This window comes from Larus michahellis, chromosome 1 (assembly GCF_964199755.1).
Source record: "Larus michahellis chromosome 1, bLarMic1.1, whole genome shotgun sequence".
NCBI lineage: Eukaryota > Metazoa > Chordata > Aves > Charadriiformes > Laridae > Larus > Larus michahellis.
The window spans coordinates 15,594,302-15,617,531 of record NC_133896.1 but is presented as its reverse complement, the minus strand read 5'-3'; the positions used below and the strand labels follow the sequence as shown (position 1 = coordinate 15,617,531).

At 42.2% G+C, this 23,230-nt stretch overlaps 1 protein-coding gene across 1 annotated transcript in view; it reads right to left on the bottom strand.

Moving 5' to 3' along the window:
• CDHR3 (cadherin related family member 3) overlaps positions 1 to 23,230 on the bottom strand; it is a 65,151-nt gene that overhangs the window by 27,981 nt on the left and 13,940 nt on the right. Inside the window, exons 3-5 of the mRNA XM_074571240.1 lie at positions 7,462 to 7,664; positions 3,193 to 3,361; positions 601 to 686 (exon numbers count right to left, since the gene is read on the bottom strand). Coding sequence (XP_074427341.1) covers positions 601 to 686; positions 3,193 to 3,361; positions 7,462 to 7,664 — 458 coding nt within the window. The remainder of the gene's footprint in view (positions 1 to 600; positions 687 to 3,192; positions 3,362 to 7,461; positions 7,665 to 23,230) is intronic.

Sequence of the window (23,230 nt, the reverse complement as noted above, 5' to 3'; positions counted from 1 at the left end):
AAAGCCAAAGCCAATGAAGCAAAGCTAGAAGACAATTCTTAGGTATGTGCAGTTACTTTTCCCCTGTTTGCAAACAAACCTATCGCTTTCCAGAAATTTTTGTTGATACCAAGAGTACTTTCAGATCAGCTGAAAATTTTCCTAACTGAGGGTCACAGTTTGCCCTGAGATTGTCAAAAAGCTGAAATTCAGTTGCCTTGTAAGCGATTTTCTTTTTGTCTCATTTAAAAGAATTTGCATTGCAATACAGAAGGTTAAAAATTCAATTTACTTTTAGTTACTGTCATCTACATGAAACATTTCGCAAGACATTTTTAAGAAAAAAAGGGGCACAATTTCTACTGTATCTCTGATTAACTGTATCAAACCCTGCCTTCAATATGCTTTAATTTTGGAGGGCTGAGAACTCAAAATACAATTTGTGTCCAAACACTGAGACTGAGTTTTCTCAGTTTATTATTGAAAACACTTCTTTTTTCCTGACTAAACCTTTTCCTGTGTTCCTGATAAGGAAGGAAGCTGTTGAAAGATGCTGGCAATTAGCATTTCAGATACAGTGGATTATATCATCTCTGGGTTATTTTCTTTAATATAACTTACTTTGAGTTCAGCGTTTTCAGGATCAGCTGCATCAACTTGGTAAATGCGTTCCATGCGTGTTCCTTCCAAGACATAGATCGTTACAGCTGCAAGGATATAAGAGTACTCAGTGTTAATTGGGTAAGAATAAAGGACACGACAGCAAACATACTGATACACTGAAGCTGTCCGGACCTATTACTGCCTGCTGTGTCTTATCTCTTCAGAAGTGTAATTCCAAAATCATCACAGGAAGAATGCAAATACTCAAAAAATAAAAAGAAACCAATCGCATGTCTGTAAACAGGCAAACATCACTGTGAGTTGCAATATGAATTGTGCCTTCAGGAGAAAGACTGATCTTTACATGCGGCTTATCTTGAGCTGCTCATAGGGTATGGAATAAAATGATGCATTTGGGCTACACCTGTGTCTTTCTTTACTATGCAGATGGGGAGAACATATCCCTGTGCTAGGTCCTCATCACCATCCCCTCCCTCTCCACCCCCTGCTCCCTGCCAGGAGAGCTCCGAGCCTTTTCTCTTAATTTCTGCTTTTGCTTTACGCCTGCGAGGTAAATAAATAGTGGATGGTCTGCGCTTACTTAAATTTTTGCATTATTAAGGGGGCTAATTCAGTGCAAGGTGTACTGGTTTCCATGTCGGGAATTCTCACAGCTGGGCCCATCCCGTACTGGACCACTGGCAAGAGACTGAGCTCTCCTTGGATATGGTGATTAACAGAACAACAGATCTTTAGATCACATTATTTGCTTTATGCCCTTTTGTGTCTGCTGGACCTGCTGTTTCTGGAGTATTAATTTCCACTGTGACCCCTGCTGACTGCTGTTTCTCATCAGAGCAGTGGGAATCCCAGAGCAGCATAATGAGTTGTTCCCAGAGGACAACAATATGAATATAAAGTTTAATGAGAGGGAGATGCTTTTTCATAACCAGCGAATGCGCAATTAGTGTCTAATTGTAGCTGGTACTGTTAACTAAAGCCACACAGTTAGACAGATCAGACATCTGTGCTCACCAATTTATGGCAGCTCTAGCTGAGAGTTAAGCTGATGCAGTTATTTGTAACAAGCTCCCACGTAGAGTGTGTTTCATGCTGTGCCGATCCCCTGAAGTGTCACATTTAATTATTATTAGATTCCAGCAGCACCCATGATATGCAAGACACCAGCTATACTCAGAAGATGACACAGCCTCTTCCCTAGGGGAAGCTAATTTGCTTTACAAACTAAGCATTGTATGGAAGCAGGAAAGTCAACGTGCTTCGGAGGCATCAGTGAAGCGGGATGAATTTGAGTGGGCCTGGGCTGGACCCGTCCCGGCAGACAAGCCCTGGCCTCTGCGGCAGGCAGAGGTCAGGGCTGCAGCCAGGCCGCACAGCTGACCGTTCCACGGGCTGCGAGTCACAGCCTGCGTAGCCCTGCTGCGAGTCCACATCTGGGGGGGTCAGCAGCCAGCTCTGCATACCTACCACAAACAGCTTCACAGTTTGATATTTTCAGACAGAAAAAAAAAAAATTAATATTGAATCATTGAATGCTCTTCTGTACAGTGCTGTTAGAATATCAAGACTTCAAACAGGCTCTCAGTACCTCATGAAATAATAAGAGCATATTTTTTGCTCACTACCTGAACTGTTCTGTCTGTGTGTGAACACATAATAAATACATCACTATATTCTGTCACCTCATGGTACAGTTTTTCCAGGTTCCTCTTATTAGTAAATAAACAAGATAAGATTGCTCGGAGAGTAAGGCAATTCTTTCCTGTCCTTTTTATTGAGACCGTTGTCACTCGTATTAGGTACTGCATGGCATGCAAAGCCTGCACTGATGACAGCGGGGTCCAGACACTCCAGACTTATTCCTGAGGCTGTTGCATACTCCTCCCTGTTGTACCTTTGCCTGTGTCTGAAAGTAAACCTGGTTAACAGCATCTGTCCCACGCAGGACACAGAACTCTGCCTATTTCTATTTGCATCACCAGAGATCACAATCTCTGAGATCTTACTCTTCAAACTGATTTTCCACTTAATTTCTCATGTGCAGGTGCAAAGGCAACATACAGGTGTAAAACATTGGCAGAGCAATGATTTTATCATTATCCCTCAGAAATGCTTTCACATGCACAATATACACTTATTTAAATTTATCTTGCTTCTCCAAATCAGTCCAGGTTTCAACAAATTACTGAAACATGTACCCATACTCAATGGTTATATCCCCACCAAACTTCAAGTTTCTAATACATACCTCTAGGTAGGTATCCATCTCATCAAAAAAAAGAACACATATATTTATTGGTATAAAAACTTCTTCATTTTCTTTTAATTCTTCAGGTGCTTCAAAATGGTTACATCATTTTTGGTCAAAACTTCAAGAAAACTAGAAGAGCATTTCTAGAGATGATGCTTACTAAATATTTGTGTAAAATAAAGCTCTGATAAAGGCAGTTTTCTGTTCCTCCCTTATTTCCCTAAAGGAAAATGCTTAGACCACTTCAGCTACAGGCACTGTATGCAGCTATAGGGTTTTTTTTCATCTGATGTAATCTTTTCAAGTATTGTCCTTTTCAAATACCACCATTATCTTACTTTGAATTGCCATATTTCCTCGAAATACAGGATGTTCATTTTTATCTGTTATTCGGACAGTCAGTATGTTAACATCAGTTCTCCCCATTGTATCTTCAACAAAAATCTGTAAATCAAAGCTCTTTGGCATAGTTTCATAATCTAGGACAGGGTTTCCAGTGGTAACAACCTGAAAAGATAAAAATGTTATTAGCACATCATGCAAGAGATATAAGTTATATGAGTGAATACATATAAGTCTATATGAGTGAATACAAGTGAAGGGACATTTTCCATCAGTAAGCAGTGAATATTTTAGATCATCTACTTGCTGGCACATTACTTGTCAGAGGCAGAAAAGTGAGAAAAACAGAGTAGAAAGAACAAAACATTGTAGCTTCATGGAGCAACTCGAGGAGCTCTTGTGTAAGGGACAGTTTGAGGAGGAGAAAGCCTGGAAGGAGCTATCGTGCCCCACAAGCAATGCTTTGCCTTCAAGGCCAGGACTACATCTTGCAGGTACTTGCTTGTGCCAGGTCCTCACCTTTCCTGACCCACGTCCAGGAGCAGTCGAGGTGTGATGAGACTGAAAATTGGGAGGAAGCCCTGCAGGACACAAGGGCAGCTTTGCTGTTTCTGTGAGTCAGGGTCACGAGGGCAAAGACCTTTTACTTGCAATAAGGAGTGAGGGGCAGGAGACTGTATAGCCTAGCAGGTACCAGCCCCTTCATTGTATAAGCTGTGTCTGGGAGAAGACTTGCAGGAAAACAAAGAGAGGTGGAAACTGCACAAGCACACTGTATGAGAGAGGGACCAGAGCTGTTTGGTGAAAATGTCAAACTAATTAAAAAATAACATAACCCTTAAGTTTTGTAAGATTGGTAACGCAAACGTTTGCTCTGGTATTTTTTTTAAAGACTTCCAGCTCTGCACGCCACCTCTTAACATAGAAGACGTACAAGCACAAGACTGACTTTCCATGAAAAAACATTAAATACATTCATTTGGGATTTAGGATGAGTCCAGAGCAACAGCAGGATGCTGAAAGTTGTATGCTACGATATTCACTGCTGAAACTAATAAAGAAACAAGAACTTTCCTTTCTTGGACAAGAAAGGAAAGGTCACTTAAATTAACTTTGTAGCTAAAAAACTCTGAAGTTTGAATACCAGTAGCAGGGGTGCTATGGAACATGTGAAGGAGAAGAATTGGGGCTCACAGGTGTGTGTGAGAAGGACCATGTCAGTGCAGTCATACTACTGCAGAGTGGAGGAGCCTGGAGAGGGTGCAGGAGAACACATCCTTAATTTTAGGTGAGATGCCATGGCCAGAGGACAAATGTAGAAGTGATGTCAGCACAATTAGAAGACAGAGGCCAAAATAGAGCCAATTAACAAAGACAGTTGGAGGAGAGTGATCAGGGGCACAAATGTTTTATGCCTTCTGGTGTGTGAAAAAGCTGCTCTCTGGAACCTTGTGGATTTATTTGTTACAATACTGCAGGAGAAAGCAACTGTGTCCTGGATGGTGCCTTCCCCACCTATATTGTGCAAATAGAAGTTTCCCATAAAAGTGATGCTAGCTCAGAAAAAACATCCTACAAAAGCTTGTAACACCAATGGGAAGGTTGCTCTCCAAAATGAATGTTTGCTGGAAATCTAAATACAGTAAATGGATGCAATGAATTCAGAATGAGAAACTGTCCAATTCCAAGCAGAAATGATGTGCTCTGGGGATCACCCCTCCAGTTCACAGCCAAATATTTTCATTGGTGTTGTAACTACAGGCAGACTGCCTAAATACATATCTTCCACCCTTTTTTATAGAGACCTTGCCAGTGAAGATGTGAATCTACATGGTCTCTTTCTATGTTGCTTTTGAGGACAGCTTGCCACTGGTGTAGGCTGTGAGTCACAGTTCACCTCTGCTCCAGGCAGAATCAATCCTTACTGATAAAAGCAGCACTGCACACACTTGCAGCAGCTGCAGACTTCGTGAAAGGGAATCTAGAGTCACACCGTAACTGTCTACCCCTCATTCCACCTGAGAATCTCATCGCTCCCTGCTCCACCCCCAGGAGGCAGAGGGAGCATCACTAACAGCCTCAAGGCAGCTTTGGGCAGCAGTACATTGTCATGAATTCAGCACATCATGGCACTCTTCAAACATGAGTAAAGTGAGGAGGTATGGGCAGGGCTCACATGTCAGTAACTGTGACTTGCTCAGAAATCGCAAAACATAGCAAGAAACGTGATATTGCCTAGGCTTGCTGCAACAGGAGTAAATGTGCTTCAGAAATACAGAAAAGCCTGTGCTAACAGGTACTTAGCTAATCTGAAAACTCCATAATTCATACATGAAAGACTGCCTCTTTCCATATCTTATCAAAGATTTAATGGCAGTAAGTAGAGCTGAGGTATCTCATCTTGGATCACATCACTTTTGCAAAATATTGTACCAATCTGCTACAACATAGCATAAATAATTAAAAGTAGCAATGCTCATCAAATAAGTTAACTAAGGACACTCATGAGGACACTCATCTTTGCCTTATGAGTGGGGTATGTTCACTCAGCTGCTAGTTTCCAGAATTCATATGTAGCTTGCTTTATGATTTTGTCATGACTGATACTCCCTGACCCAGCCTCTTTGTTCTAGTCCCTCGAGTGAGTTAGGAAACCCTGAAAACAGCAACAGTTCGGGCAAGACACACTAAGCCCTCACAGACCATCCTGGTAATGGAGCTGTGTTGGGAAATGGATAAACTGACACTTTGGAAGAAGCAGTCTCCAGCCTGTACTTTTCTTGGCCATTCGTTTTTACCTTTGTGTCACTCTGCACTTGTGCTAGAACAAGAAGTTCTTCATCATCCCTGCCATGAAAAAAACCAAGGAAAACACTTTTTCCTCCAGATTAATTTCTCAGTCCCACTCAACAAGCAGCAACGTAAAATGGTTGTGCTGCACAGTATAGAGATGACATGGGACAGGAACAAGCAGGTATAAAAAAGGGCTATGTTTTGCAGCAGAAAGGATAGCTTTAATTCAAAATGACAAAATACAGCCTAGGAAGGGAGTCCCACATTATGAATTCTCTGTCAGAAAAGCCAGCTTAAGGGACGTATCCATTTCCATCTGCCTGTTACATCCCCTCAGATGAGCCAGTTTGTGCAGCCACATCCTATGCTTCTCAGGTGAAAGAGGGCTTTTTTGAAATTTTTTTTTAGACCATTTCACTGATCTGGCTGGGGAGCAGCTAAAGAACCAGCAGAGCTGGCACAGCTGAGCTCTGTGCTCTGAGAGGAGGTGGGAGGGAGCATGGGAACACGAGCAGCTCCCCCAGGCAGGTCAGGTCAATAAGCCACAACCACCTGGCATCACTCTTACATTCCCCAAATTTTCTCCCAGAAAAAGTAGCAAAGAGGATGAGAGAAAAGCCCTTGTCTCAGTTCTGTGAAAATCTGAACTTCCTTGGAAACACCCAGAAAAACATATGCAAATTAACTTTTTAAGTCTCTACTCAGTGCCCATCCATATTTTCTAAAGACACTCTTCAGTGTCACTGTTCAGGCTCAGACATATAAGTGAGTTACAATGGGATGACAAGTTATCATGCATCTGAACACTCATTGCCAGTGACAAATGTGAGCTAATACTTGCTAATTTATCCAGCAATGAAAATTAGTGTGAAGTAATAGAAATTGCTTTGCATTTGCCATGGGACAAGAACACGTAATAGATAGAAATAGATCACAGATGTGTGGAAGTGTGATAACTTCTTACCTCAAGATAACTTCCTCGTGTGTCACAGCCTTCGTTCAGAATTAAATATGACTTTGATCTGACTCAGCTTACGTCATTTTGGAAGTGAGTCAAATTCATTTTAGTTCTAGGTGAGAATAGCCAAACAGTAGCTGCATGTGGTTTAACTAAGCCACTTTAAATTCACAGTGACTTCATATAAATTAAGATGAGAAACTACAGACAAATCCTCAAAACAGAAGCAGGTCCTATATGTCCTTCTTCACCTCTTATTTTTCAAAAATCACATTTTTTCTATCACAGAATAAATGGAATTATTGTGATAGGAGGTTTTTGCCAAGATGCAATTAAAAATTATAATCAATAATGCTATTCATTTGTCATATCTATTACAGCGTGTCCAAATACTACCACATTTGCAATTCTTTTCTGATTAAAAGATGAGTCACTGTGCACTGTCAGCGCTCAGTAATCCAGGAAACATCAGCCTACATGACTGAACATTGCTCAAGCTAAATGTAAAACTCACACTGAATTCGACATCTCCTTTTCGTTCAATACCAAAAGCCTCTGTAAGTGGATTTGAATTTACTATGGTAGGAAGTATTGCAACACCTTCAGAAGACATTGGAGAAACCGTTATGTTAAAGGTATAAACTGAAACACCGGCTGCTGCATTCTCTTCAACAGTGCTTGTTGCAGGTAAGCCCTTAAGCAACTGGGTTCTTCTTCCTGCAAGATGAAAATGAATGTAAAATTACTTCTGGGAATCTTAGGCTAGCAGGAGCACACAGCTTGTGCCAAGAGCTGCCATTAATGAGCACAAAATGGCCTGATTCTCTTCTTGCTTACGAACAGTGGCATTGCACAGTAGTAAATCCAGTACTAATGGCAAAAGAATCAATCTTTTCTCTAATTCAGTACTATACTGTTGTTGTCTGGAGTGGCTGATCTTAAAGTACTATTGTTACTGCATCACTTGACTTCATATATGCCTTTATATAGAAGCAAAGAAACCAAACACATTTCTATTATTTCATTTCATCCCTGTGCTAATTGCTGCCTCCGTGCACTAATCACATCAAAAAGCACCTTGAATCACACAGACCTGGATGTTAAAGAAGGAAATTTTTTTGTGAATTATGCCATCTGCAGCGCCCTTTTCTTCCATTTTCCCGCTTCTTTCTCTTTCTAGCATAGCTATGTGTACGTCTGGCTCGTCAGTAGTGGGAGTTAGTAACAACTTTGGGGTGTGGTGCTGTTGTGTCTTGGCCTTTGAGCGTGGAAGAGTAACCTCTATTCCTTGGAGGGGGTGTAGGGCCCCCAAAAGCACCCTGAAGCAGCGTGGTGTGTGTGGTATCTAAGTCTCATGTGAGCTCCTTGTTACTCAGTCAGGCCTCTGGACTCCGCAACACAAAATCTGTGCTTGCTCTGCTGTTTCACTTGTGGATTTTGTTACTTTAACAAAGGCCTGTAGTGCTTTATCTCATGAAGAGTGTTAGAAAACATAAATCACAACATCCCTAAACTGGCAATGTACCTCAACATGAGACTATGTCAGGACTGAATGTTGCTTGGGGGGGCTTTGCTGGCTTGTCCAAAACACTTGCCAAGAAAGCTTGGCTGTGTTTAGTAAAACTTCCTACATACTGTGTGCCAAGACAGAGGCAGACACTGCTCACTCAAGGGCCTGGCCAGGCTGTTCATACACCCGCAGTCTTTAACTCCATGCAGTCTTTATTTTTGCTGGGCAGCTGCAAAGTAAAAAGCTGCTATGGGAAATAGTCTGAGGCCATTAGGGCTGCAGCACATTTCTGCTTGGATGTTCTGGCTCAGCCTGGAGCTTGGGAATGTAATGCCAAGGGGAAATCTGCTGCTTGGCAACACCTCTGCAGTGTGGGAGAGAAGCATCTCCCTTTGCCCCTTCCAATGTGGCTGGGAAAGGGTGGCACACATCAGCTACCAAAGAGGCACTCTAATTGCCATTCCTCCAATGCCATCTGGAGGGGGAGAGTTCAGCTCCAATGCTTTCCAATGACATTAGAAGAAGCCTTGGTGACTTTTGCCCAACTAGCCAAAATCTTGTTTCCCTGCAGCCCTTGCAAAATTTTGCAGCATTTCAGGGATAGACCACTATGGCCTGTGTGTGATAGACATTACTCCTATTACTGGCCTCTCAAGTAACTGTTCCTCATAGGATCAGAGAAGACTTAGGATCCCAGTGCCTTTGCTACATGAGAAGGAAAACTAAGAGTAGCAGATGAGTCCACAAGACAAAGCATGGAGTCCCATGGACCCCTTCTTCCCACATCCCCCCCCAAGAGGCACTTGATCTTGCGAGGTTTCCTGGAGCACCTCTTAGAGCAGCATGACTCCATCAGACACCTCCAGTTCTTCCTCTTGCAGCCTGCAAGACTCACTGCATTGAGGGGAGGAGAAGCAGGGTGCACGGGGGATGTTGTTCATGGAACAAGCCATACTAGGCTGTGGTGAGAGAGTTCACCTCTGGGAAGACCTCTTCTGAGCACAGGGCCTCACTGCTAAGAGGCAGAGCTGAGACACTTCCCTGGAGCCTCTCCACAATTGCATGGAGGTTCCCATGATCCCACATTACAGATACAGCAGGTCCATGGGTCACTGATCTGGCTGGGATTACCCTGGCATTTATGAAAAAAAAAAGGCCTTGGAGATGCTCTGCAGGTGGGTGAGGTACAGTGTGGGATGTGGGAGACTGTTAGGTGGGAACCACCTGTAAGTTAATCTAAACAGGTCACACTGACACTCAGCTAAAACTGAGTTCGGCTGGGCCATTACTGATTTATGTCAGTGGAAGCAGGACCCAGTGAAGCACTGAGGTTTTATCAATATTCTTCAAGACTCTGGAAAACACCAACAAAAATTGCCCATGCAAATGAGACTGAGCTGAGAGGGGCTTCCCAGGATACATTTCCATAAGTGGAGATGAACTTTGAATGTAATCTCCTGTGAACAGTACCTGATGAAACCAGTTCTCTCAGCAAGCCACAGTTCATTAATGGAAACCATTCATAAAATCAATGAAATCATTTATATCATTTACAAATGTCGAAAGAAAAGAGCTGCTATTTTTATATTATCTCAAAAGATTTCATTGGCTGTTTATTCAAGATTTGTCTTCCTAAATCACAAATTCTTGCTTCTTGCTCTTTATTTTTAACTGAATTTTTCAGAACTGCATCTAAACGGCTTCTTCTTCTAATTGATTTTACAAAAGCCATCTCTCCATATTCACAAGTCCTTGCTTACCTCCTTACTTTGGAGAACAAAACATGCCTGAAGCAATTTAATACATTATTTATCAGAATTACCCACGCCAAACACTGACAAATGCTGAGTCCAAGACAAAGCAATCATGAGTCTGGCTTTGAGAAGTATATGCACATTTAAGTCTTATCTGTTTGTGATTTGTTAATCTTTACAGTGTGCTTGAGTCACGCCTTCCAGTTTTTCTCTCTCCATAACCATGCAGGTTAGAAGAACACTATTCTTCAAGGAGCGCTGAGATCCACATGCAGTGTCCTGATGTCCCCTCTTTTGGGGACATCATGGAAAACCACCAAATACTGACAGGTTCCTGAGGGCTGGCAGAACTCTTTCTGTTCCTTGAGAGCAAAGAGACCGTACCTGAGCAGCTAGCTTGCTACAAGCAGAACTAAGTCCTCCATGTAGCCCCACAGACTGCAGTTGAAAGATCTGCTTTAAGTTGCTAACGTGCACATATTTGTATTGGCAATTCTCCCATGTTTTTACACTGGGCAAAGATACTGATATCGCCCTATGAATAGTCTCCACAAGTGTTTTTCTGTTTGGTCCTGGTTCGTTGCTTGTTTTATTTCAACAACTAGAAATGTTACAAAGGAAAGGAAAAGGAAAGGAAAAGGAAAGGAAAAGGGAAGGGAAGGGAAGGGAAGGGAAGGGAAGGGAAGGGAAGGGAAGGGAAGGGAAGGGAAGGGAAGGGAAGGGAAGGGAAGGGAAGGGAAGGGAAGGGAAGGGAAGGGAAGGGAAGGGAAGGGAAGGGAAGGGAAGGGAAGGGAAGGGAAGGGAAGGGAAGGGAAGGGAATATTTCAGTTGGAAGGGACCTACAATGATCATCTAGTCCAATTCAGTACTGACCAAAAGTTACAGCATGTTATTAAGGGCATTGTCCAACCTGCTAAACACTGACAGGTTTGGGACATCCACCACCTCTCTAGGAAGCCTGTTCCAGTGTCTGAACACCCTCTCAGTAAAGAAGTGCTTCCTAATGTCCACTCTAAACCTCCCCTGGTGCAGCTTTGAACAATTCCCACATGTCCTATCACTGGACACCAGGGAGAAGAGCTCAGCACCTTCCTCTCCACTTTCACTCCTCAGGAAGCTGTAGAAAGCAATGAGGTCGCCCTTCATCCTCCTTTTCTCCAAACTAGCCACTCCTCATAGGACATTCCTTCCAGCGCTTTCACCAGCTTTGTTGCTCTCCTCAAGGACCTTCACATTCTTCTCAAATTGTGTGGCCCAGAACTGCACACAGTACTTGAGGTGAGGCCGCACCAATGCTGAATACAGTGGGATCATCACCTCTTTTGACTGGCTGGTTATACTGTGTTTGATGCACCCCAGGATGCAGTTTGTCCTCATGTCTACCAGGACACACTGCTGACTCCTGTTGAGCCTGCTGTTGACCAGCAGCCCCAGATCCCTTTCTTCAGGGCTGCTCTCCAGCCACTCCTCTCCCAATTTATACTTGTGCCTGACCTTACTCCATCCTAGGTGCAGAATCCAGCATTTGGAATTGTTACATTTCATCCCATTAATCACAGCCCAATGCTTCAATCTATCTAGATCCTTCTGCAAGGCATCTTGTCCCTCAAGAGAGTCAATAGCACCTCCCAGTTTGGTATCATCAGCAAACTTGCTAATGGTGCATTCAACTGCTGCATCCAGATTGTTGATTAATATATGTTGAACAGAACTGGCACTAGAATTGAACCCTGAGGAACACCACTGGTTATGGGTCACCAGCCAGATGTAGCCCCATTCACTACAACCCTGTGAGCTCTGTCCTTCCGCAGGTTCTTCATCCAGTGCACTGCGTACCTGCTCATTCCACAGCTGGACAGCTTGTCCTGAAGGATGCTGTGAGCGACAGTATCAAAAGCCTTACTAAAATCCAGAAAAACTACATCCACTGCCTTCCCTTCATCCACTAGGCAGAAAGGAGAATACTAGAGTGTTAATACAAAATATCGTTTCTTGGTGAACTGACCTCCTTTCCCACTCCAACACTGTCATACCAAGCAGTGGCTATTGCACGCTGAACTGCCTCATCCAGCAAAGTTTCTTAGCAAGAAGTCATATTCTCTTCTTCATTATAGTGCTGTAACCACAGAGCTCAGTCTATTTCAGTAGGAAAATAATTGTTACTTGATTTTTTCCATCCGTGTCTGATCCCTAAATATGTGTTATAAAGCTCCCGAGAGAAAGTATAACAGCCAACAGTGTTCTAATTTTAGCAACGTAATGAAATCATGTTCTTACCAGTCACTACTCCCAGCAAACTGAGAAGAAGGAACATGCTCTTCATCGTCTTTATGACCCTGTCCTTCGTGTTCCCAGGATATAAAGTGAAGGAAGATCACTGTATGTTTTCCCTAGTTTACATCAGCTCCACCTAAATTCTTCCTCTTTGTCATGTTGTGGAGTGAGAAACAAAACAAAGGACCGTGTCTCTAAGGGAGTTTCTAAACACCGTCAGTTTGTTTGCTTGTCAGAGAACTGCTGCTTGCTGACACTCCATCCACAGGCCTGGGCCACACTTGAGAAAACAATCATTAATAGTCCTTTCACTGCAATCATCTTATTTATTGAAGCATTATGAAAAGAATCTAGTATGTTCTAAATCTGGAAATCCTGCTTTCATGGCTCTGGCAAATGAGGTGATCGCTTCACACACCAGGATCGATACTCATGCTTTCTTACTTAAGTCAATAACCTGAAGTTTTCTCATTTCTCTGGGTATCAGAGAATTACTCAGACCACACACACTGCACAGCTGGAGGTGAAACTGCAGCATACGTACATGAGGAAGTTAGTTTTGCTGTAGTTGTGTCAGGAACAGCATGGACCACTACACAAAGTGCACTGGCTCCTTTAGATGATGCATTTAGCCAGATAGCCGACAATACACCCATGCAACTTTTTTTTTTTTTTTTTTTAATCTAAGGGCAGCCCCAGCATGTTTTTCTGGAGCACTGATGTGTGACACTAATACTGGAACTGGGTGCAATATAGGTGCATCAGCATCAACTCGGAATAATTTAGGTTGGAAGGGACTTCTGGAGGTCATTTAGTTTGGAAGGGACTTCTGGAGGTCATCTAGTCAAACACCCTGCTCAAAGCAGGCTTAATTAGATTAGGTTGCTCAGGGATTCGTCTAGTTGATTCTCAAACACCTCCACACAAACTTAGCAGCTCTGCAAAGAGGTAGAATTTAGATTCAGGTTTAACACAGCTCTGGGGAAACCACACTGATTTGTGAGCTAAGCTATCATCTCTAGATGGTTCTGCAGGACACTCTGTGGCTGTCCCAGTGAAAGCTGACAGTAGTTCAGAAAGCTCTGTCCTGTGCTCCTGCGTTTTGTGTAGTATGAGCACGTTAACTGCACATGCTGAACATGAACAGCTAGTTTAACGCTGGGGTGGGCATTGCCATTGATTGGTGCATGAGCACCTTAAATGTGCCGTGGAGGATTCTGCTGATGTATTAAACTGGAAAAGATGCATCAGTAAAACATACTGATTGGAACTGAGCCATACCTACATATCTGATACTGGTTTGAGGAATCATAAGATACATTCATTTGATGGTTGATCTGCCTCTATTTTAAAGTGTTTCTAGGGCCTTCCCAAGTCCAGATGCAGCCTGGGTTAAAAGTGAACATGACCACACCATATCATCTGGAAGCACACGCTACATCAGCCTGTAGTACTGAGGAAGGTAATCTTCCATTGCCCCAGGAAATGTGTGCCTAGACCATGTTAGTAAAAAAATATATGGAAAAGCTCACCCTCAAATGACCTAGTTATGCTGATAAGATATTAATGTCAATGTATTTATATTGGCAAAAAGTCTAGCCTATCCCTTTACCTACCAGGTCATTGCCCACCCCTTCAGATGCATTTCCTGGGCCCACAAAGAAGCTTTTGATCTGACTGGACATCTTACAAAGATGAGGTCTGTGTGCAGACATGAACCAGGCTTGTACAATATGCTTGTGATCTTTTACTAATTATTAGATTGTCACTGTAAAAATGCTGCTAGCTTTTTTCCCGCCTTTTAGTTGCAATATATAAACTATTCCATTATACTGCTGTTTCTTTTAATCTTGAAAGAACTATAGAAACTTCTGGCTAAGTTTTAAAGTATCCAGTCTTTCAGATACATGTTTAAATTTGTTTAATATGTAGCTTGAGTGATAGGACTGTTTCCATCCTATGCTCTGAATAGCCAAGCCTTCTCCAGAACTCAGAAGTCATAATTTTTGTCCTTTATTTCCTTTCCCTTGCTTCTTAGGCTGGGGTTTTTGGGGCTGGGTTTTGGTGTGGGCTTTTTTTTCCCTATAAATACATTTTTCAGCTTCTTTATTTTGTCCTCCCTTCATCTGAGAACCTACACAAATCTACTTTTGGCAAGAGTTCAGCGTACATACACATAAATCAGACTTTCCTCTATGCATCTTGTGATAGAGACACCATAGAGGGTTATGGGAGACATGGATGACAAAGGCATCTGGAATACAGACAGATGCACTTGAAATGCCACCCTTTCCCCAGTTTCACCTGGAAGTGCAATAGGTAATTGTTTCAGGTGCTATGTGAATACCCATGGAGTAGTTAATTTCTGTTTTCTCTCTAAATATGTCTCCAGGGCTTTCAGGTAGTCCCTGATAAGCCTCATGGTTCAAGCATGTTGTGAGAAGAGTCTGTAGAGGTGACCAGGAAGGCAGGGGGAGAGCCAAGTGAGTGCAGAAAAAAGGGCAGCTCACATGGGTGGAGCAAGTGTGAGCAGAAAGGGCTCTGGGTCCTTCTTCTTCCTTCAGTCACTGCTGGCATCTTTCAGTACCTCTCTTGCATCCCTCTTTTCTTATATTCCTCTACAAAGTGGATTTCTGTGGTTCTCTGATTGATCCCGAGGTTGCGATAAGGCAAAAAAGCAGCCAGAGTTAAGAGAGCCCTGAACAGGCTGAAAATCAAGTACAAATAAGTATATGCATATCATCAAATACAGAGCTCGTTAGGAACAGATGAGTTAGGGAAATGTGAGCAAGGCAGAAGTTCCCTGATGCGGCTGGCTGCAGTAGCTCTGCTGCTGCAGGAAGGTCAGGAATGAGATTCCTGGGAATTTAAAGCAGCTAGATGAAAAGAGGTCAAGGCAGCACAAGCAAGAATGCAACCAGGGAGTTTGCAGGCAAAGTAGAGGGAAGAAGCATTAACTGGAGCAAATTAAAAGGTCAAAGAACAAACCAGGGTTTTAATCATTCCTCGATTTTCAAGATTATTTGAAACCTGGGCATTTTAGAGCAGTGCATAAAAAAATGTACTTCTGAAAAAATGTCTTCTGGATTACCAGGTAAGGTGGAGAATGTGAGGAAGATGCTACATCTTTCAGGAAATTAAAGAATCTTGGTTCCAGGGGAAAGATCAACAGATCAGAGTGTGAGAGACTACACCAGTCTTAGGTTGGGATGCAGACAGAAAGAACATGGGAAGTGAGGGATATGTGGTGGGACAGAGCAGAACTTGATGTGCAAGCTACCAATTGCCTGTCCTCAGGAAAGTGAGAGATTTTAACAGAGAACAGCTTTGGAGAAGTAGTCTACTTTCATAACAAAATGTGCAGGTTTAAGACATTAATCTTTTTTCCATGTGTTTAATTCTCAATTGACTCCCAGTCTGTCAACAGGAAAGAAATGTTCTCTCACTTTTCAAACGCATTGGAGGTTCAAGACATAATTTTCCCATTAATGGCTATTTCAGCCAGAGTAGTGGCTCTCATCTGCTTAGCCAACTCACAGGAAAGGAGACGTTTTGATCTTATTGTGGTAATTACTCACTAAAAATTGAGCAGCCTAAGGAGAATTTTCACGCACCTGATCCAACCTCAGTTCAAGAGTATTTATTGTTATTACTTGAATTAAATTACCTCGACTGTCAGGTTTTATTTTCATTGCCTTTCTCTTTAAACAGTACAGCTTCTCCATCCGCTGCCTTGGTAACCTTTCCTAAAATATTAAAACAGTTCCGTAGCATCCTACACCAAAAACTTATGCACCATTTCATTTGATTTCTCAGCTAAAAGCTTCCTCTGTACCATTTGTGAGTGACAAGAGCAAACGAAAAGTCATGAGTACTACCCAGGCTACTTTAATGTCATCTAAAGCGATCCCAGCTTAGCAAGGTTATTAACCCATGCAATTATGCAAAAAAGTCCCAGACAGATATCTGGCACATCTATTTTCTAGCACTGACTTGTAGACACGTAAACCAACTAGTCACTCCTTGATAATTAACTTGAGGTGTCTGTGAATAAGAAGTGCTTCCATCACATCAAGAGCTTTTTTAGGATCAAGGTTTAAGTAAAGAACGGCCTAAAATCTGGGCGAGTACATAGAGAAGCCTGAAAACGTAAATGTTTTCAGTGCTGAAAACAAATCTCCCATTGCTCCAGCAGTTATACACCTGAGGGATGAAAGCATTTGCCAAAGAAGAAGGTAATCCCAGGAGTCTGTCTTTTGAACCAAAGAATTTGAGCACTTACTTTAGGAGGACTCAGGGTATGTAAGGCATTAAGATACCAGAGATTGTTCTGATCCTTCCCATTCCCTCCCCTTCATCTTGCCTGCTCAGCCTCTGTCTTCCCTCTTGCTGTTGTAATGACAAACGTGGACTGAGGCAGACAGACGATTCCAAGGACATAAGTTCAAAAAAGCTCTAGATGTACTTGAATCCTCCCTACAAAATGGTCAAGTGACTTCTCCAAGGCCACAAAAGCCAAACTTCTTGTTCCACTCCCAAGCTCAATCATGACAACTGTAAGACACCATGACTGTAAAAAGCATATTGCTGTCAAGTTTTTCTCTTTAAGAAGTTCTCGTGCTGCTTGAAAATATCACATTTGTCTGTGTTAACACAACATGAAAGTCAGTGAAACTTAAGCTTCAATATTCTTTCACCATTCACAAATAAAATATTATCAGCAACTACTTGGTGTTTTGTGGTTCAAGATCAAAAACATGTGGTGGTGTAGAACATTCAATACCTGTGAGAAATGATATCACTTGTCCACACCAGTCACTATGTTGCTTGAATTTTAATCATGTGATTTGTCTTCCAAAAAAAGTTCTCGTGCAAGTAAAGATTCAGTGAAAAATTTGTCAAGGACAATGAAGTCTTCTTTCACAGTTTACTGGATATTGGATCAGGGCCTGAACCCATGTGGCAATGCCTTATGCCTCATGATACAGTGTTTACCGCGTATTATAAATTTGTTATTGTAATTGCTTGGCCACCTGAGCTGATTGGTAAATATATAAACAAGGATGTGAAGTAGCAAATGATGCAAATGCAACAAGAAAGAATGCTCTGGGCAAATACGGGTACAGAAACTCTGAGGTTTCTATGTACACAGCATGATGCACTTCACTTATTTAAGTATTTTAAAACACCACCAAGGATTTCTTAAACAGGCCTTTGCATCATGAAACATACTATATCTTACCTATTTTATCAGCAAAAGGGAATTGATTACATTTAGCAAAAGCAACCTTGCATTTTAGCACAAATGAAATATTTTTCTGTTGGCTTTGGGGAAAAAAAAAAAGAGTACAGAATTAAAAGAAAACAGTATGGCTGGGCACCAGGCGAGGGCTCAGGTGGTGGAGTCTCACTTGGAGGTGAAACTCCAAGTTTTTTACACCTAAGTTCCTGCATCCTTTGAACAGGAGGAGTAAGAATAATTCACTAATTCCTAACAGTATGAAGTTTTGTTTACGGTTCCAAGAACTTCGAGATCCTCAGCTCGGCTCTGTAGCTCTCCAGGGGAGCAGAGGAGGGACGTGTGATGAGAGAAGGGCATGTAGCCCTGGATACACTCCAGTTTTGCTTGGGCTGCCAAGGCTGTGATGGGACTGACTTGCACCAGGGCCCTGAGGTGCCACAGTGTATTATAGTCATCTTCATTCACTTCCAGCTCCTCTCAATGACTGTTTCCCTGGAGAGACTGATCAGAAGCAGCTCTGTAGTCTCCTATGGGCTTCTTTAATTTTTTTAATCAGATGTGGCACAAAACAATAGCAAATTTCTACCTCAGTTGCTTGCTTTATACTTGATTCCACTTCTCCCTGATCCTCATCCTTTCCCGTTTCATTGCTCCAGGGTTCCAATGGGTTTTACCTCAAGCCTCAATGGGTGCTGAATTCACTCCTCAGCAGATCGTAGCCCAATGGCAGCCCATAGCTGGGAGAGGACATTCTCCTCCAGGTATTGGCATGGCAAAGGCATTGAAGAAAAGATAAGTACTGCATATGCCTCCTAGTATGTTTCCCCTGGGAAAAATGTGGCTCCTGCCCTTCTCTGTGGCAGTAGCTGGTATGTAGAAGACATGTAAGCGAGTAAGGAGGGACTTTTCACTCTCTTCCCTGTTTGTTTCACAGCACAGTATAAGCTGCAGTCTGGCTATTACACTGAAGTGTCTAAAACAGGGCATTACTCTTTTATGTGGGACCTAAAATAACTGCAGGGTGACTGCTCAGGGAGCTGTGTTTCTGGTGTTCCTGTGAGCTTCTGACCCCATCAAATGGTAACCCCAATGTGCATGGAGTCTCAGACCTACCATTACCATGGATCAGACAGCATGCAGCAGCCTAATACCACCTGAGGATCTGGTGTATCGCTTTTGTTTCTGCTCCATTCTCATGCTTAGCAATCACCAACACAGTAGTACCACGATTTACTCAGCTGACAGGAGGACAGAGACTTGTGAGGCAGAGGACTGAAGCTGGGGCTGTGAAATGTGAGAGAGTGAAGGGACTTGGTGGAGAAAAAGTTGGATCTCTGCTGGGAAAGCTAAGGAGTGGAAAAAACAGAAAGATGGGATGTGTGAAGCTGGACTCCTGACCTGAGGACATAGAGATGTGCAATAAGAGGAGGAGGGACGTAGTGGCTGTGGTTTGGGGATCTTTGCTCTAAGAAGTATGTGGCAGAACAGCTGTGGCAGCATGGAAGTAGGTTTGCAAGTTGGAAAAAAAGGTTGTGTGGTGGGATGAATGGGAACTGGCAGGCATCGGCTTGAAGAGGAGGCTTGGTGGTCCTGTGACAATGAGGGAACTGAAAAAATAACTTTTGCACAATAATTTCAGTTTCTACCGCAATATCTTCCTTGGGACGTACACTGTCTAAAGCCATCCTTGGAACCTTTCTACATTTGTGTAGCACTACCATTTCATCTAGGTTATTGGAAAATAATTACAATAATCCTGGTCTCACAAAGACCAATGACAAGCCTGAGTTTGAAAGGTGGAGGATTTTCAATAGACCTGGGCCTGAATAAAGTGGCCTGAAGGCAAACAAAATCTTAATCAGGCAAAGGAGACAGATGCAATACTTGTCACTGTCTCTGTTCTTTGCTGCCTGTAAGCTCTGTGACTAGAGAAAGCCTTTAGAAATATCACACAAGCATAAGACGCAGAATGAGTTTTTTACAGTTGCTGAGTTTAGATTATGCTTATTTTATCTGAGAGCAAACATGAGTGAAAAAAATGAGCCACTTAAGAGTGACATGAGACAACATTATATCTGAGTAATTACTTGACTGAGTCTGCCACCACATCAGTACACAAAAGGCAGCAGGAAAGTGCAATACTCTGGATGTAGATACTTCTTGCCTGTGGATTTGAGCATCAATATAATGGGACAGCCTGAGACCACAAGAGTTTTCTTAATGAAACCAAAGACCCCACACAGTAAGTGTACCGTCCAACAAATGTTTTGACAGAGAACTGTGAAGCTGCAAAAGTAGGTGGGTGAATGCACAGAGAGAAAAAAAACCTCTGCAGCCCAGACTGACCGTAGTCACATAAAACCTGGCTGTTATAATACGAGCTACATGGGTGATAACAAGGAAACAAGGTCAGAATATGTCCCTTTGCTGCGTATGGCTCCCCTGACCATTGCTGGAGCTGAGGGAATATTGCCATCTAGTGCCACACAGAAATCCAGCTGTCTAAACAGAAAAGAGCCATTTAATTCACTTAGGCAATGGTTACACAGCGTACTTAAAACCAGGGACATTATGTGCCAGGGACATAATTTTGGTCAGTGTCTTTGCCAAGCTTGTTATTGAAAACGGTACATTTTCTCCTTTGAAAAAATGACTGTGTTGTGGGAACTGAGTCATAACGCTTTGCAGGAGAGACCCCGTTCACAGTCATTCAGAGGTTGTGAAAAAAGTGCAAAAGCACTCACAGAATGTTTTAGCAAGTAGCAGTCAGAATAGTGGGATGACATTGAGGACGGAATTCATCTGACCTACCTTGAAAGAACTAAAACTTAGACCTGCATATGTTAATATTATATAGTCACCCTGGACCTCATTTGGAAACAAAGAGGCACTACTAGGGCACAATTGGTGTGACTAGCCGTTGCCTTTAGGATGCGAAGTGCTGTACTTTTGAAACATCTGTTTTTCCACAGTGACAGTAAAGGGGATTTGGGATGGCTCGATATTCAGGTCCCTCCAACCCCTAGTGCGTGTCTCTCTGTACCATTTTTTAACCAGGTAGGCAATAATTTTGATGACCTGTTGGTGGAAAAATAAATACCACTGTCAGACTCCTAAAATGCATGATCTAGTTGTGTGATTCTCATTCAGGTGGGGGGACACATGTTCTCACACAAGAGTTCCCACTGAGCACAGTGGAAATAAGCGCTGGCCTATGCCATATTGCATTCGCTGATAGGCAGACACACTGGACCATAACGTATTTTATATTCACCTCTGTGTGCAAGAGCACTATGAACTTCCTTCCATTGTCATACCAGAAAGAGCCCTTAGGGGTGACAGAGCGGTTCAGTTCCCCTCAGCCAAGACCCTGCTGAGCCAGAGATGAGGATTTTTTTAATCAGTGCATATGTTTGAGATACTTCTAATGAGGCCGTCAACTCACTTATCTATGCTACCAAAGGCATGCCAGACTATAACAATTTTCAGTCATTGCCCATCTGGAGCAGATTCAAACCAGTGGTTGATTTTCAAAAGCAATTTGAAAATCAAAATCAATTAAGCAATCAAATCTTCCAGCTGCAAACAATGTCCAGATTTTCAAGCCAGCAACATAATGTTTATATATGTTGACTTAAAATTATTTAAAAGTCCCACCAGTACCTCGGAGTTAATTGCCATGTTATTGCTTGTGGTTGTGACTTTCCCACTATTTCTACCCACTAGCCATGTAAAGAAAAGGATTAAATCGCAGAGGGCATCAGAGTCAATAATGCAATATTATTTTTCAGCCTGAGAAGGGTTAGAATATTTGAGACACCCACCACTCCATTTTCTTTTAAATAGCATGAATCCCAATTAAGCAAGAGACTGCTAAATTAATTTGCTTATATTTTAAAAATTAATTATTTCACAGCATCAGATATAAATCCTTACGGGGGATTTTTTCCTTTTCTACACTGGTTTTAAAGATGCTGCAAAAAATTTATCACAAGTTCCCCCAAATCAGGAATTATTTAGGTAATAAAATGTCTCACAATAATAGTAGTGCATAAAGTTACTGATGTCAAACTCTGCCAGGATTTTTTAGGGGTATTTTCTTTGCTTTAGAGGGAGGTTCACTTAGCAAAGTCCTTACATGTGGTATTAGAAAAGAAGTAGAATATGTGCACTGTCCTGAGTGTCCATAAATATTGTTGAATTAAAATTCCATCTAAAAATGAATCTGAAAAGCAGGGATGGTAGATTTATAAACACATTTTAAAGCACCTATAAATGTGACTTTCTAAAACCCTCACTCTTATCATCTCAGTTCTCCATAACTAAGATTAGCTAAAAAAATCTAAGCTAACAGCTTCCAGAAATAAATACCAAAAAGCTCACCACAAAGTCTGGAATTCCCCCATACCTCTTAGTCCATGGGGACACAGACTGACCTTTCAGATGCCTGATTTCCTCAGGCTTTTGCCTGAGATGAAGGCTGGCTCAGACAGTTTGAGTGTTCTAGGCAGGCAGGAAAGGATTACTAACATTAGCTCAAAATCTTAATTGCTCTACTTAAGAGGTTGCATACTTGCCTAGAGCTGGATCCAGCACAGAGAGAAAGCTCTCATTGACTTCACTGGGATCTGGATCAGCCTTTCAGGTTTGAAGGAGCCAGTGAAGTGGCAGGAAGGATGGACATTTTCCCTGCTTGTACAAAATGTCATGGCTCTACTGACATTTGTGCAAGCCGAGCCTTTAGCCCAGGACACGCACAGCTTTATGAAGTTATGGCATAAAACAAATTCACGAATTGCTTTTCTATGCTAAGGGGCAGCAGTGAGATGCCAAAAGTCTTTAGGAATCAAGAGGTGGACACCCCAAAATGTTCACACACCCAGAAGTCCAGTTGGAAGGACAGTCTTAATGCAAAGAAAGGTAATGTCTATACATGTTTAACAGCAGCAAAGAAATTTATCTTTGATTTCAATTGACACTAATGGCAGACAGTGGGTTTTAGCCATTTTTCTTTACTGATGTTTGCAAACTTCTGAGACTGTTTCCTTGCATAAACCATTTTTCTGGACATGGGTGTTTTTCTTGACAAAACCAGCCTAAGCTGTACAGTCCACCCAGTTGTTTCATCTCAGCCTGGGCTACCACAGGCTATGTGGCCACACAACTGCTGGTGTTGCTGCATAGGGAAGTGGATCCACAAGCTGATGCTGGATAAGAGTCGTGTGAGGGGATGACACAGCCAGGAACAAATGGGCAAGAAAGTGCCTGTGGAAGCACATCCTAAAAAACTCCCCTCATTTGTGCCCAGAGGATGTGGAGTAATGCTGGTCCAGGTTGCGAGATACACCATAGAAGCATTTTACAGGCCCTGAAAGCCCTCATGTTGTTGCTGTTTTGTGAATACAGAAATTTATCTTTGCTTCTTTTAAAAATATATATATATGTGTTAAACATTATACTAGTAGTTTTTTTCTGTTGAAAATAAATAAATTCTCTGTGAAGT